A 16,093-nucleotide genomic window follows, 5' to 3' on the forward strand; every position below is an offset into this window, starting at 1 on the left:
GACACCGCTATACCGAGCTCTCTGCATCTTTGATGTGGCAGTTGCCTTCTAGGCACCCGGCGGCGCGGGACTCCTCTCCTTGCCCCTGCTCAACAAGCCCCGCTTCTCCCTCTGCACCCGCGGACTCACGCTCCCCGCGATACTTCCCGCATCAGCAGGGATGAAACTGCTTCTAATGACCACCATGCCCTTGCCGACACCGACGTTCTTCTCACCGCCCGCACCAGAGTCATCGATGGTGAACTGTGCCTCGCCGAGCTCGTCGTCGCGGCCAAACGTCGCGTGGTCTTTGACGGTGACTTTGAAGAAAGAATCGGCTGTGCAAGGCACTTTGAAGGATTCATGGGGGAACTCGACTGAGCCCGTGGCCGTCTTGACATGGTCTGTTTTGTGGACATCTTTCTTGCCCATTGACACGAAGACGCGGAGGTTCGTACCAGGCGGGAAGCCGTCAGCACTTACAATCTGAATATTAGCGGTACCGTGGTCGCCGGCACCAGGGACCGCGCTGTCGCCCTTGCGGCTGGCGAAAGACTGCGCGCCCCAGCTGCGGTGGCGGTTGTGCTCGGCGGTGTTGCGATTAGGAGTTGTGGGCTCGGCGGAGACGGAGGATGGGTTTCCGTTTTCTTCGATTGAGACAACCGGAACGTCCATGCTAGGTCTGTCTGCGGAGGAGGGGCGCTCGAGGTCCTCGTCACCGTTCGCACCGCGCGACTTTCTGCGCCTGAAGCCCCGACCAAGGAAGGTGCCTGCACGGACGACATTGCCGCCTACAAAAGCTGCGCCCTTCCCTACGCCCTTGACGGGTGCACCGATTACCTTTCCGGGGACAGCGAAGGTGCCGGAAAAGGTAGAGGAGCCCTGGCGTGCGCGAACGACGTAGTCGGGCTTGAACAGCATCCTGAGCCTGATAGCACCGCTCTTGCCGTCCAAGCCAAGGGTAACTTCCTGCTGCTGGAATGGCTCCAATATCTCAAGGTTGATAGCAGACTTGCCAAGGAAATCAGCCTTGTCGCCAAAGTCCCAATCGTACACATTTACGACAAAGTCTGCTGCCGTTCGACTCCGCACCGGCACCTCGAAGTACTCATTCCACGCTGGATGCAGTGTCTTCTTCTGTGTCTTCGTCTTGTAGACCTCCTTGTCATTGAGCATGAATTTGCAGTAAGGATCTGAGAAGCCGTTACGGTCGGCGGCAGGCAGATCAGCTGCATCGAGGACGTCCACGCGGAGTGTGCCTTGGTTGTTGAATGACTCGCTGGGGTCCAGGCGCATCTTGACGGGAAGATACTTGAGACTGACGGTGATCTTGTACTCCCTGTTATGCTTGTCCTTCAACGTGAGCTGAGTAGGTGTGTACAGGCATCTCCGCAATGTGTCGATAGTGCTGCCCGTGAGCTTGGCAATCACATGGTCGTCATCACCATCGCCATCCTTGTCGATGTGCTCGATGATGCGAAGGGTGATCTTAGAGAAGTCGAGCTCACGGACCATAGTGTCGCCCACTACAACGGATCAGTAACGTCCGGTAGCCAGTCATGGTAAGACTCACCTTCGCCAAAGGTCATATGGCGGCTCTTGATCTTGGCGCTGGAGTAGCTCGGGTATGCCATGTCGTCCATCAGGACATCAACGTATCCGCCCGCATCAGGAAATTCACCGTCGATGAGCTTGAACACAAGAAGACCAGATTCTGTCAATCGTCAGCACTGTTCGGTCAAACAGGAAGATAAGAATATAGGTGCAAGGCAGCAGGCTGGGGACACCAACTCAACCGTTTAAACCTTCCTATATCGTTCTCCTCGCGACGCAGCTTACCATACTGCTGCAGATCCTCGGCGTTGAGGCGCAGCTTCTCGATCTTGTGCTTTTCTGGGATCGGCTCGTCCTGTTGATGTTCGTTCTTCTCGAGCTGTTTCGCCAAGTCGGCGGCACTGTCCCTGTTGTTGCTGCTCGCTGCAAGTGAGGAGATGGTGCCTGCAGTCTCGGACCTAACGAGCTGGCTTGTGCCAGACATAGTGCGCGCGTGAGTCGAAGCTTGCGCCTTGGACCCTGCCGTTCGGATGCTAGCCGTACGAGAGTTGCCATTCGGCGGTGTCGTCTCTTTCTCTTCCTCCTCTTCTGCATCTTCTTCAGGATCCCAGGTGGGAATTGTGGGGTAGAATGAACAGGTGTAGTTCAGTGTGCCCTTGGGAGCCGAGATACCTGACATCCGAAGTGGACCGGAGGTGATTTGCTTCTGCTCATGAACAATGTAATCGCCATTGTCGTCTTGTTGAACATAGTCGGCGACAGCCAGCTCGATATGACCTAAAGAGCGGTCTTTACCCAGCTTCTCCTCGTCCATGACCTCGAGCGTCAGCTTTTCGCGTACAGTATGTACGGGGACGTAGACAACCTCGTCCCAGTCGGGGTTCAGATTGTTCTTGAACGTGACAGTCCGGCCCTTCTCGACACCAGACAGTATGACGCGGACGTACGGATCTGACTTGCCCATGGTTTCCAGATTCCTCAAGTCACGAGCGCTCTGGAAGTGTAGCCTCATGACACCAATTGGTGTGAGGTAGCCACCGGATGACAGAGAACCCTTCAGTGCGACAGGCTTCCACTCGAGCTTCATCTTCGCGCGTCCAGTATGAGCGCCAGCCAGATTGTACCACTCGTGACCCTTTGCTGTGAGCTCGAGCATGTCATCGATGGTAATCTGGTATGTTCCGAGAATAGGATCCGCAGCCAGGTCGCGATCATCCTTGATTACCAGACCAAGCTTCGCCTTCTTGCGGTCTGTGATGAGCATTTCCTTGCTCGCATCGGGCCAGATGGGAATATTTGTGCGCTTCATAACCTTCGACCTGTGGACTTCGCGGCCATTGAGAAGCAGGAGAGCGTATGGGCTCAATTGGCCGATCATGCTCTTGGTGCCATCCAGATCCTTGGCCTGCTCGACGGTAAACTTGATGATACCAGTGCGAGACTCTGGTGGTGGCTCCTTGGTACCATCCTGCAGCGTGGCGCCTTCAAGAACAGGGAAGAAGCGGACATCAGCCTGGAGAATACCGCGTGGTCGACCACCAGACATGACTTCGAGGTGCATGTTCTCGTGCTCAGTCTCTGTCTCGAGCTGTTCGAGCGCGAACGTGGCGGTTCCAAGCTCCTTATCCTTGCGAATGTCATTGTAGTCGAAAATGTTGATGGTCAGCGAGTCCTTCAGTGATGTGACAATGATGTTAACAGTCTCATTCCAGCGAGGGTTGGCGTTTTCATGCACAGTCTTGGTCTTTGCCAGCACGTTCCTGTTGTTGATTGAGACAGTCGCGTAGGGGTCAGGCGTGCCAGAGAACTTGTCAGGGTTCTTGAGGCCCTGTGCTCCATGGAAGGTGACTTGCAGCACGCCGATGGCTTGATCGACGGGGTTACCTGCAAGCATCTTGGCGATCTCGATGGGAAATACGTTAGGATCGTACATCATAGGGCCCAGGTTGGCGTGAATCTGCTCCATGATGAATGTCTCTAGACCGGGAATGAAGTTGATGTCGAATCCAAATGTCTCACCACCGAGAGGCTTGCAGACGTAGTCGATGGTCGGGCGCTCGAGGAAAGACATCTCGACCTTTTCGATGTGAGGAAACGGAAGTTGTAGCTTGAACTTCAGGCGCATAAGGCCAGAAAAGGCCATGTCCTCAACAATGACGTCCAGACCCTTGCTGACAAGCCCTTTTCCGATGCGGATCTCAAGGACAATCTTGGGGTTGATTTTGTTCTTGATTTGTCGCGCAGTCAGATCGTTGACGTCGTTGGGAGTGAAGCTGAACTTCCAGTCCATGAGCACGATGTCATCCTGAGTCTTGGGGTACGTCTTGACGTGCTCCAGTCTCGGTGGCTTGGTACCCAGGACGAACGTCTTCATCTTCAAGCTGTCCAGAAATGCAGGCGTGGAGGTGGACAGCACCTGATCGACTGAGCCGACAATCGTGTCACAGAGCACAGGGGCATAAATGGGCCAGAACTTGACGAGGAAGCTGTTGATCCACTCTAGACTCTCGGTGTCCGTCTCGAGCTTGTTCTTGGCCATCTCGCGATTGAGGTCGTCGCGGGCGTTTCGGCGCACGCGGCGGATCGAGGTGCGGTAGTAGGTGCCGCAGATGGCCATGATGATCATGATCCAGCCCAGGCCTCCACCTAGCGTGGCCACGACCCACGAGCTCAGACAGGCGAATATGATGACGCCCGTATTGTGGTACCAGTCACCAAAGAACTTGTCGTCGAGCTGGCCCTCCAGGTACGTCTGGTGGTCGAGCAAGGTGCCCTCGTCCTCGTCCTTGTCCTCGGAGCCCGGCATGCCGAAGCGGGGAGCCCAGCCAACGCGCTCCCAGCGAGCATCTGCATCGAGCTCCGACGCATGGCCGTTGGCAGTGGGGGACGAGGGCGGGTCGACAGCGCCGGCTTTGGTGGGCGGAGGGAGGTCGTATTTGGGCGCGCCGTTTGCGCCGTCGTCGGCGTCCGAGACCAGGGCGGTGGCATTGTGGTTGCGCTCGTGGTGGAAGCCAGGCGGGACCCGTGCCCGTGCCTGGGCGCGCTTCTCCTCGGGGCTGGCGTTGGGGTCGAACTGGAAGGCCGCGCTGCCGCCCTGGCGCGCCTGCTCGACGACGCTCTGCTCTGCGGCCTCAGCCGTGACACTAGAATTGGGGTCGCGCGCAGCTTCGAGGGCGCCCTGCTGCTTCAGCTCCGAGGCAGCCTGTGATGTTGTGCCATTGGGGTGCGACATGGCTCGGCTTCACTGCGCTGCTCGCATGCGCATCCAGAGCGAGGGGAGAGGGGTGGGCGCGCAGTCGAGACGGCCGAGACGGTCGAGATAGCCGGGCTTCAGCCGAGAGGACAGAGAGTACAGAGGACAGACAGCGCGCTCGTGTGTTGGGCGTGGAGCTGCAGCGAACCTGCTGGCTGACCCGGTTAGACGGCCTCGCTATCTGACCGGAGGCGTGCACACGTCCCGCAGCTAACCCAGCAACCAACAGCTCGTGTGCACAGCCGGGCCAATTGGAGGTGCTTGGCAAGAGCACAGTAAACACGGCAGCCGGCGAAAGAATGGAGAGTGGCTGAGAAACAATGGGCGCCGAGAGAGGGGCGGGCGTGTGGAAGGATGCACGAAGCGGGACAGCTCTCTCAGGAGCGAGGAGCTCTATGGGAGCTTCACGTTCTAACGCTACTCACGGGCCCGCGAGAAAAGCTAGCACCGCCATGTCATTACATATTGTGGCAGTGCCATCGATCTACACGACCAAGCATGGACCATGGTTAAATCGCTACCTACCTATTTGACATCTGGCTCATCAGCCGTAGTTTGCCTTCTCAGGCTTGCCAGCTCCGTGTGCTTCACTTGCAGCTGCTTCGTGCAGCATGCAGCGCTTCGGCGACTCCGCTTGCGGCCTGCAGCTGCTGTGGTTGGCTCGTCGTGGTCGCCGAGCCCCGTTGTCCGCTTTCAGCAGGGTCCGATCCAGCTCGCATCATTTCAGGCTGATCATTTTGCGCCGAATCGTGTTGAACACCATCTGCAAATCTTCATCTCGAGCATCCGCAGCCTCCGCGCACTCTGACACGGCATCCATCTCTGTAATCGGCACTTGTGCCGTCAGGCGCATTGCGCGATTGTGTCGTATCATCATTAGTCATTACTCGTTGTGCCACGCCTTTCCCCGGCCTCACTTCCACCCCACGGGTTTGCAAGCCTGCGCCACGCACAGCCACCACAGCCACACCTGCCATTGTACCCACATACGTCCCATCCGTCTCACAACTCCTTCAGCAGCCTGACGATGCGTCCTCCGACCCTACATGCACCTTTTAGTAAGAAGGATTGGCAGACATGACAGGATACCTCCTCCCGCTGACACCGCCCTCGACGCCTGCGACATACCTGTGGCTTGCTCTGTGCCGGTCCCGCTCTCGCTCGCGGCTGTGCTCTCGACTCCGGTCGTAGTTTCTCTTGCCCCGACTCCTGTCTCGTTCGCCCTCGTCCCACTCATCTTGGACACGGTCGTGGGAGCGTGTTCGCGCACCGTCACGCTCACGGTCGCGCTCGTACCGCTCGCGTGGGTACATCGCATCCCCTGTTGACGAGTGCCGGCGATGCGATTGGCTGCTCCCATGATTGCTACTACCTTCGTATGATGTGTCTCTGTCGCCGTGGCCGTAGCGGTCGTGGTCGCGCGCGTATGGTGGGTTGGCGTGCTGTGGGCTCACCGACGTCGAATGACTTGCATATCTGACGTTTGGCGCCGGCACAGGTCTGTAGCTTCCCCGCGCAGTCATAAGAGGCCGATCGTAGTGGTTTCGCGCTTGCATTTGCTGCGCGACCGTTGTGGCGAAGAGGGGAGACTTTGTAGGACCGTAGATAGGAACAGGAGAAGGCGCACTCGACGTCCTGGCATCCAGCCGCTCATTCGATAGACGTTGGGGCGCCAAAGGCCTGTGTTGTTCATGATAGGCCGGAAAGTACTCCCTCGGCGAGACTGCTTGTTGTTCGTGCGACCTATGGTGACGGAGGACAGGTGTGCGTTGTCTCGAAGGCGGCTGATCGGGATCGGAGTCCGAGTCTGTAGTAGACAGCGAGCTCTCTCGTCGAGGTGGGTGAGGGCGCTTGTGGGTGGGGTAGCGCTGATTTGGATTGGGTGCAACGGGGGTCGCATCCTCGTCTGAGAGGCTGTCATCCTCATACCGGCCTGGTGGAAGACTACGCCGCCTGGCCCACGGATTGAGCATGTGCCTGACTCTTGCTATCGGTCCATCGTTGTTCGCGCGAGCTTGCTCCTTCGATACATGGCGCATGTACGTTGGTCTTGGCCTGGCCTTGCGGTACATGGGATCCTCGAAGTACTTGAATGCGCCCGTCCTCTCGTCTGCCGACGATCCGTCTCCTGACAAGTCGGCTGCGCCTCGCGGCTCCTTTTCCGCACGTACTCCGGTTGCTTCCTCGTCTGCCTCCCTGCGAAGTCTAGTAGCAACACCCTCGTACCATTCCTCCATTGCCTCGTCCGGTTTGTCTGGGAAGCACTCGCTCGGCAGTATCTTGAGGAAAGGCTGCTTCGTGTCTGGATCGATCACATCGAATTGCTCGACCGATTTCTGAAGGAAGGGAACATGCTCTTGTGGTCCGAGTAGCAACTGTATGGTCTGCCATGTCACGAAGCCCTGCTTCTTGAGTGCTGGTACCGCTGGCGACGAGTATCCATCGTCACTCGCCGAGGGCTGGAGGCTATGGAATGCGCCGAGGGCACGATAGATGAAGGCGATCGACGAGGGCGCTGTCTCGGTGAAGAGCATATCATAGTTGCCGCCGACTGCACGGTACCATGCTGCGATCTGGGATGGCGTGAGGTCGGGCGAGTCACTGGGCTCAAACTTCTTGCTCTGCACAAACAACGTTAGATCCCCAGGCGACGTTCTTGGTAATTGGGTCCTCCACTCACGATGACCTCCGCGACCCCCTTTAGCAGACGGTCGAGCATCGGTGTGCCGCACTTGTCCGTCCTCAGCAGATAACCCCAGTAGTCGTAGGCTTCACGCCGAGCAGCTTCATCGTTCGCAGTCCTCTCAGGCGGCGGCTGCTCTCTGGTTTCTTGCGTCGCTGTGGCCATAACGCCCATGCGGGAGTGTGAACAGCCTCACGAGTAACATATACGCGCGCTCAGCTGATCTGTTGGGTACCAATACCTGCACATGCAATGTCCGAATTGCCCCGCTGAAATAAGTACCCAGGCTGTAGGATGTAACAACGAACGCGTCGCGCGGGAAATAATCGTTTTGCTGCTGATTACTAGGCGTCACACCTGTTATAATAGCTGGGTTCGCAGCCATGCGCACGCAGCTGACTGCGCCTCCGGTTCAAGGGCTCAAGCATGCGCTGTGGTGCAACGGAGGCTGTGGCAGGCAGCTTAAGCTCGGCTGACATCACCGCTAAGCCCATGCCCAAATTGGGCGCGAGGCATTAATCAAGCAGACAGCAAACACTTGACTCATGCGCAAATTCAAAGATGCAACTTTTGATTTATTAAATCCGTAATGCGTCCGAGGCGTGCATCACTACGTCCCCGTCGCGTGGAAAGAGGCTCGCTAAGCTACAAACGTGCGTACCATCTATCGTGGTCAAACGACGCCAGAAAGACCTATGTTATCGTAAATCTAATAAAACTTCAACAACGCCGCGCATATCCATCTAGTGCTCGAGCAGTCTCAGGGAACCCTGGACGACAACGTTCTCGAGGATGGAACCCGGGGGAATGTCAATGGTCGAGCCTTCTGTGGCAACGATGATAACGGTGCCCTTGAGTGTGACGCCGCGGCCGAGGTTGACGGGTCCAGTGATGGTCAGGTGGTCAAGCTCGACGATCTTCGGGATCGAGGGGATACGGTTCTGGAAGCTAGAAACCTTCTTGAAGTCGGAACCGAGCTTGATGAGGGGAGCGGGGCCGAAGCGGTTGGGGTCAATGACGAGCTGGCCGTGCTGGAGGGTGTACAGGTCGGACTTGACCAGCATGAGATCGGAGCAGGTCTTAACGGGCAAGAAACGCTTCCTGGGAACGTTGACACCGTGGGCGCCCTTGAAGTGCTTGATGGCAGCGCCGACAGCTGTCTCCAACTGAAGGACGGAAATGTCGGCCTCGCCCTTCTTGTCGGCAGGAATGGACTTGCCGTTGGGAATTATCTCCATTGCAAGTTCGTTCTGCTCAACAACGCGTTTGCAGGCCTTGACGTTCATCCAGATGTTGTTGGTGTTGAAGTACTTGAACTTCTTGATTGACTTGAACTCGTTGACATGCTCCTTGGGCACCTGGGCGATTTCAAGAAGACGGACAGAGCCCTCATAGTCGATGATGGTACCGCCCTTGACGTCGGCCTTGGTCTTGTCGGTCAACTCCATGATGTACTCGGCCTTTGAGTCGACCATGTGCTGGAGAATGCGGAGATCGACGACAGCACCCAGGTTATCGGCGTTAGAAAGGAAGATGGTCTCGACGCCACGCTCAATGAGCTTGTCGAGCATGCCAGTGTTGTAGAGAGACTCGAAAACGTCACCGTGGCCCGGGGGGTACCAGTTGGCGATGTCAGAGTCGCGGGTCTTGGGGGCAGGCAGCAGCGAGTCCTTCAAGATACGGGGGTACTTGGACTGGTTGAAGGTAAGGATGTCAATGTTGTGGCCCTCGTACTTCTTGATGATGCTGGCGGTATCGTTGTCGGTGTTGAACGAGTTCATGAGGACAAACGGAACGTTGACATCGTACGTGCGGTTGAGGTACTCGATCTGACGGACAGACAGATCGAGGAAAGACATGCCATCGCGGACCTCAATAACCGACTTGGGGCCAACGCAACCCATGGAGGTACCGAGACCACCGTTGAGCTTGACAACAGCCAGCTTGTTGAGGTACTCGACCGCCTCGGAGTTGGCGAGGTCATTGTAGTCGACAACCTGCTCCTTCTTCGGGGGAGCAATACGGTTCCAGTCGATGGCGTTGCCCTTGGCCTTATCGTTCAGGTATCGTCGGAACAGAGCGAAGAAGTTGTCCATCTCAGTCTCGAAGTACTGCGTGGGTCAGCATGCGTTCTAGTGACGTAAAGCCCCTCCTGCCAACCACGCCGAGTGCTCGTGGCAGACAGCGAGTGACCCATTCCACAATTTCGCATTCTTCTGTAATTGGAGCAGAAGGTCTGCTGGGTGGGGAAGAGAGACTGCTCACCTTCTTCTCCGCGGGGTCGGTGACGCCATCGGCAAGCTTGTTGAGAGCGTTGCGCATCTGCGAAGCGGCAACATTGGTGGAGGTGTTCTCGAAAGCCTGTAAAATATGGTGTTAGCAAAGGTCAAGGAAGAGTGAGCTGAACAGCTCCCGAAGCGGTTGCAGCCACGCTCGGGGTGTAGGTGGTCAGAGATGCTGCCGGAGCGAACATGGTTGAGTTGACAGCATATTGCCGAAGATTTGAGGGAACAGGTGGACTTGTGAAGGTACCAAAGCATTCGCTGATGTAACGAATATTGAAGGTCACCTATGAAACCAGCCCTTGCTGCCAGCTTAAGACTGAGAGCGTCTCTTCTGCAAGCGTTCGGCAGGTCCAATTGCTCGCCGCGAGTCGTTGGGACTGCACAATTCTGTACAGATGTGCCTCTCGACACAGCGACGTCCAGACAGGCGGAAAAGAAGCCAGTGGCTGGGCAGCTTCAGGAAAGGAGAGTACTTACAACGTGGGACTGCGTCTTGCCGTGGTGACGAGGCGCGAAGCCACCCTCACCGCCCTCAGCGGCTGAGGGCTTCAGGTGCGAAGGAAGAGCGCGACCGGCCATTGTGTATGTGTGGGTTGCGTGTGAAGGAAAAAGACACTCTGTGCACTCTGTGAAAGGAGAGAGTGAATCGATGATAGGAGTGAACGGGGCGAGGCGGTCAGGTTGCTTAAAGCAATGGCACGCGGCGCCCGGACGTGTCTAGTGGGGCAGGAAGTCAAGGCACGTTCTCGACCTAGCAACAGCGATGGAGCTTAAGGAGAGGGCGCAACCAGGTTCTGTAAAAGTATAGAGCGTTGGCGTGCAAGGCGCTGAACGGGAGCACGCTTTATACCGCACTGGCTTGTCTAGCCCAGCGCCTCTCAGCTATCATTACTGTCTACGGAAACACCCCGTCGAGAAGTTGAGGTTGAGGGGTGCGTATGCGTTAATCGTGCCCCTCCTGCCCTGACTTCCACGTCGCAGCGCAGCATTCGTGCTCTACGATAACATCGTACACAGCTGTCACGGCAACGCCGTAAGCGCCAGAAGCCCATAGCCCTTAGACCAATTGATGCCGTAGCTATGTCGCGATGCACTGTCTTCTATTGTTGAGGGTCGGTACTCTAGGAGCTATGGCCAAATGGCCAGCCCGAAATTTCGTAGCCCAGCCCGGTTAAAGTTCTGGGAGACAGCTGCATAACGTCTCTAGCGTGCCCAACGCCTCCCGACAGTCTCCCCAACAAACTCCCCAGACTGGCCTTTTAGCTTGGATTGTGGCAATAATGCGGACGATATTCTTTCCATGGGGAATGAGAATTTTCTCTCAGTGCATCCTCGATCGTACCCTGGCAAATCGGCACATTCTCAATCGGAAAAACGCGGTGAACACAGGTGGCGTTGCGCGTTCACGTCCGCGGAATGTGCTCGAGCCACGTGGGGGATCTACTGACACAGCTGGGTATCCTCGACAACATTCCCGAGTCAAGTTGCTTCGAGACTGCAAGCCACCTTGGGTGTTTTCGGCGGTTTGATGTAGGTACCCGCTGTAAGAACATTGGAACTTACGCAATGGTACTTGGCCCTTGGAACAATCTAATTTCTTGTGCTGCGACTAAATAAAGAGCCATGTGCTCTTGGTCTCGTGACTTGTCATAAGTATAGGTTTTTAGCATTTGATAGTCTTGCTAAATTTGCAAATGGCCAGCCAGCCACCATCCACAGAAAATCTATTTCGATATAATCTAGCTTGACTTCTTGCTCTGTAAAGTGCTCGCCTATGCACAACCAGCGGCACGAGCCACATGCCATATCAGGGACGGACTTCTGGTTCCCAAGTAAGTTTGCGATAGCGATACGTTGTTGTAGCTCTTCAAGCTTGAGTATTGACCAGTTGTGTTGCCGTGCATCGACCACTTTCCTACATGGCTCTCAATGGGCGTGTAATCTCGACAGCAGGAGCATCCGCAAATGGTACCGCCATCGGCTTCTCCATCCGCAGGCGAATGTATGCGCTCTGGTCCTCTTCCTGGGTGAAGAATTTGACCTTCAGTTCCTGCACAACGAATGCCAAGAGGCTTTCAAGGGTCTCGTACTCTGTCGCCGAGACGATCTGCTAGAAGTCAGAACTGTATCGAAGGCAAGTCGAACCGATCATACCTGAAAAAGTGCAGTCTCCAGCGCTGCGTAGTCATCCACACGAGATGCAGGGACGCAGTCGACCCACAGATTGACAACGACTGGCTGCTTCTGCAGTCGCTCATTGGAGTTTATGCCAATCAGGCATGGTATGCGGACATTTCGCAGGTATAGTACGTTACAGTAGATCCCGGTTGTCGTGATAATGGATGCTTGGTGGCCGGCTCCGTCGCCGAACATACTGCCTTTCAGATAGCAGACATCTGTCTCGATTGCAAAGATGGGCGCTGAGCCAGCAGCTGTGCGAACGATGCCAGCAATGGCGACCGAGAGGTCCGCGGTGCTCATCCACTCCAGACTGTCGTCTTGGATACGACCTTGAATCGCCTTGCTTAAAGTACCATAATGGACGGTGCTCTCATCGACAGTATCTGTCGACGATGCAGAGGCGAAGTGGTTACCAAGGGTGACAGTGACACTTATGAATGCTCGTTGCTTCTTCTTACGGCCCCAGACGTCTGTGCCGGCATTGACGGTAACGGCGAGGTTTTGTACGATGATCTTGTCTGTGCAGTCGCTCTGGGCGACTTGGGAGTTCCAGGCGGCCTGGCGGGCAAGTGCCTTGTCCACGCTCATGCTTCCGTTTTTTTTTTTTTCAAATCTTGGTCCACAAGAGGGATTTTAGAGACGATCTATGCAATTGGCTTATTGTGCACATTAGCTTTTATGGTCTGGGCAAAGACGACCTGTGGACAAGCAGGAAGCTGCGGCCTGCAGGATGCATTGGCAGGAGATGACTGTTACCAAGCATAATGGTCGAGCCGAAGGCAAAATACGCAGGACAGGAAAGGCCGCAGAAAAGGGCGCACTTACAATTATACACCGGTCTGGTGTTTCACTGAGCCTGATGCACATGGCAATGGTGGGATGACACCATTCAGCCTTACGCGCACAGACGTTTCCTCTCCCGCCAGAGTTGCATGCTGGAACATTCTAGCTGCAAGGCCAAACGTATTTCTGCACCAGAGCCCTACCTGCGCTACGCCTGCAATTAGCTGCATGCTACTACGATACCTCTACAACACATTCACCCGCACATCACATCATGGCTGACGCGCTCAAGGCAGAGGGCAACAAGCTTTTTGCGGAGAAGAAGTTCGAGGAGTCCATGTAAGCGCCCCACCAAAGGTATTGCCGCCGCAGCAACAACATATACTAACACCACACAGCGAGAAGTTCTCCGAGGCTATCGAGCTCGACCCGTCCAACCACGTGCTGTACTCGAACCGATCAGGCGCATATGCCTCTTTGAAGAACTGGGAAAAGGCCCTTGAGGACGCAACCAAGACTACAGAGATCAAGCCTGACTGGGCAAAGGGCTGGGGACGCAAGGGCACAGCGCTTCACGGCACCGGCGATCTCGTGGGAGCCTCAGACGCCTTTGACGAGGCTCTCAAGCTTGACGCGAACAATGCTCAAGCTAAGTCGGGTCTCGCGGCTGTCCGCCGCGCTATCGAGCAGGAGGCTGCAGCAGACGGACTCGGTGGTGACCCGTCAGCTGGCCTTGGTGGCATGTTCAGCGACCCCAACATGATTCAAAAGTTGGCCAGCAACCCCAAGACAGCTTCTCTTCTTGCGGATCCCGCTTTCATGGAGAAGCTCCAGCAGCTGAAGAGTAACCCCAACAGGGTGGGCGAGTTCATGCAGGATCCCCGCTTCCTACAGGTTATGAGCGTGCTTCTGGGCATCGATATGCAGTTTGGCGGGCCCGGTGAGCAGGGTGGTGCTAGCTCCGTTGCTACCGAGGCCCAGGAGGACGTCGAAATGCCAGATGCGCGACCGGCACCCACACAACCCAAGAAGGAGCCCACACCGGAGCCGGAGCCTGAGGATGAGGAGACAGAGGAGGAGAAGGCTGCCAAGGAGAACAAGGTCAAGGCCGATGAGCTGAAGAAGAAGGGTACCGAGTTCTACAAGAAGCGTCAGTTCGATGAGGCTATCGAGAACTACACAAAAGCATGGGAGACACACAAGGACATTGCCTACATGACAAACCTGGGTGCAGCCAAGTTCGAGAAGGGTGACTACCAGGGCTGTATCGAGGCCTGCCAACAGGCTATCGAGTACGGTCGTGAGATCTATGCAGATTTCAAGATCATTGCCAAGGCGTATGCGCGCATTGGTACCGCATACGAGAAGCAGGGCGACCTCGCCAACGCTGTCAATTTCTACCAGAAGGCCCAGACAGAGCACCGCACACCCGAGGTCCTCGCCAAGCTGCGCGCAGCAGAGAAGGCGAAAATCAAGCAGGAGAAGGAGTCATATATCAACCCTGAGGAGGCAGAGAATGCTCGCGAGCTTGGAAATATCAAGTTCAAAGAGGCAGACTGGCCCGCTGCCGTTGAAGCATACACCGAGATGATCAAGCGCGCACCAGAGGACCCCCGAGGCTACTCTAACCGTGCTGCCTGCTACATCAAGCTCCTCGCTTTTCCATCAGCTATTGAGGACTGTGACCAGGCTATCAAGCTTGACCCCAAGTTTATTCGCGCGTACTTGCGCAAGGCTCAAGCCTACTTCGTCATGAAGGAGTACAACAAGTGTGTCAACGTTTGCGCTGAAGCCATGGAGCATGATGATGGAAAGAACGCTCGTGAGATCCAGGCGCAAGAAACTAAGGCTCTGCAAGCTCAGTACTCAGCACGCGAGGGCGAGACAGAGCAGCAGACAATGGACCGCGTTCAGCGCGACCCAGAGGTATGTCCATCCATATTCCGTCCTCGAGTTCATTATACTAACAGGTCACCAGATCGTCAGCATTCTTCAAGACCCTATCATGCAGAGCATCTTGCAGCAGGCCAAGGACGATCCCGCGGCGCTGCAAGAACATCTCAAGAATCCCGGTATTCGCTCGAAGATCCAGAAGCTTGTCCATGCCGGTGTCATCCGTATGGGGCGATGAATGGGGCAAACAAGTGACGTGTATTGACGACCCGACTACGACTTCAAATAATGCCGAGTGGAAGAGATTTCCATGTTCATATGGCGCAGTAGCATAGCATGTGTAAAATGACGAAAGTGCGAGTTTCTATGAAGTTTTTACTTCGCCCTGATTCTTGCTGTCTGCTGATGAGGAAATTCCTGTCACTTTACAAGCGTAAAGCAAAGTAATTTGCTTTTTTTGCATAATGACCAGTTCGCATATCGCAGCATTGCGCCCCATGCAAATGAACTCAAAAAGTGGCTGCGGCCACCTAATCGGCCAACAGCCCACACTGCGGCCATCCCTGTCGCCACATAGCCTGATCGCCGGAGGACCCGCGGACTCAATCTGGTCTTTAGGAACAATTTCACGATCGTTTTGACCACATGCGATTGGCTGAAAAGTAAACATCAATCGGCGATGCGTTGCAAACTGTTTCCCTCAGCGCAGACCCCCGGTTCAGGCGCCTCTTCTGGTATACTGTGGAATGACAGCTATAGGAGGATAAGGCTGCTACCACATAAACGCCATCGCCGGCTGAGCCTGTGTCGGTAGACTTTCGAATCAATAGTCTATTGATATTATGTGAGATCGGTAAGTTTCTTCAAGAAGGTGGCTGCCCTTCACGATCTAATGGGGCCCTTTTCTCACTACAAGTATTGATGTTGCCGCTTGCCTGAGGTCTTGACACGCTGCGATCATTTTACATTGAGCGAGATTGGGTAATGAGCATCATGGCTTTCAGCAAGACTTCATTGCGTCGTCTCTTGAAAAGGGATGCGACTTCCCATACTGAATCGGTCGAGACAGACTCTGCGGCAGGCCCGCTGAGACTTCACAGCCATTTGTAGGACAGCTGTCGTCTCGAGCTGATTCCTTGCCTCTCCCGCCCGCATCGGTCGAGCCTCCTCGAATCGACCGGTATATCATGTATGGTTCACCTGCGCCGATCAATTGCTACTCTGTGAACGCAACAGTATCAGCAGCGCCAACGGAAAGTATATCAGTCGAAAAAAAGGTTAGCTCGCGATGGTCCAATTTGTCCTACTTGAGACAGAATGTTGAAGCTGGGAGTCTTGAGTACATTGGGGCACACACATTAATTTGTTCCGCCATGCGTATCTTTCACACTTGCGTATACTCTGCTACCGCTAGTTTAGGAACCCATCGCTTCATCAACTATGTCCCTATGCGTTTGCCTCCTACTCGTGTGATCTTCCCCG

General features: G+C 55.5%; 5 protein-coding genes across 5 annotated transcripts; 1 reads left to right on the forward strand and 4 right to left on the reverse strand.

Moving 5' to 3' along the window:
- Positions 1–48: 48 nt before the first annotated feature.
- Positions 49–4,765, reverse strand: M421DRAFT_58373 (tricalbin; the record flags this gene model as incomplete). Its single annotated transcript, XM_033595593.1, has 3 exons — positions 49–1,505; positions 1,553–1,693; positions 1,819–4,765. 3 exons carry the CDS (start codon positions 4,763–4,765, stop codon positions 49–51), a joined length of 4,545 nt encoding a protein of 1,514 aa, XP_033450850.1.
- Positions 4,766–5,841: 1,076 nt separating this feature from the next.
- Positions 5,842–7,634, reverse strand: M421DRAFT_58158 (uncharacterized protein; the record flags this gene model as incomplete). Its single annotated transcript, XM_033595569.1, has 2 exons — positions 5,842–7,407; positions 7,467–7,634. 2 exons carry the CDS (start codon positions 7,632–7,634, stop codon positions 5,842–5,844), a joined length of 1,734 nt encoding a protein of 577 aa, XP_033450851.1.
- Positions 7,635–8,212: 578 nt separating this feature from the next.
- Positions 8,213–10,333, reverse strand: M421DRAFT_3639 (UDP-glucose pyrophosphorylase; the record flags this gene model as incomplete). The annotated part of the gene is made up of 3 exons (XM_033589699.1): positions 8,213–9,580; positions 9,735–9,830; positions 10,232–10,333. 3 exons carry the CDS (start codon positions 10,331–10,333, stop codon positions 8,213–8,215), a joined length of 1,566 nt encoding a protein of 521 aa, XP_033450852.1.
- A 996-nt stretch (positions 10,334–11,329) lies between these two features.
- On the reverse strand, positions 11,330–12,761 carry M421DRAFT_418902 (uncharacterized protein). Its single transcript, XM_033591934.1, has 2 exons — positions 11,909–12,761; positions 11,330–11,861 (listed from the first exon to the last, which is right to left on the reverse strand). Exons 1-2 carry the CDS (start codon positions 12,521–12,523, stop codon positions 11,670–11,672), a joined length of 807 nt encoding a protein of 268 aa, XP_033450853.1. The 5' UTR covers positions 12,524–12,761; the 3' UTR covers positions 11,330–11,669.
- A 231-nt stretch (positions 12,762–12,992) lies between these two features.
- On the forward strand, positions 12,993–14,849 carry M421DRAFT_99880 (TPR-like protein; the record flags this gene model as incomplete). Its single annotated transcript, XM_033598812.1, has 3 exons — positions 12,993–13,057; positions 13,117–14,644; positions 14,697–14,849. The coding sequence occupies 3 exons, from the start codon at positions 12,993–12,995 to the stop codon at positions 14,847–14,849; spliced, it is 1,746 nt and encodes a 581-aa protein (XP_033450854.1).
- Positions 14,850–16,093: the final 1,244 nt, after the last annotated feature.

This window comes from Didymella exigua (genome assembly GCF_010094145.1).
Source record: "Didymella exigua CBS 183.55 unplaced genomic scaffold M421scaffold_8, whole genome shotgun sequence".
Classification (NCBI taxonomy): Eukaryota; Fungi; Ascomycota; class Dothideomycetes; order Pleosporales; family Didymellaceae; genus Didymella; species Didymella exigua.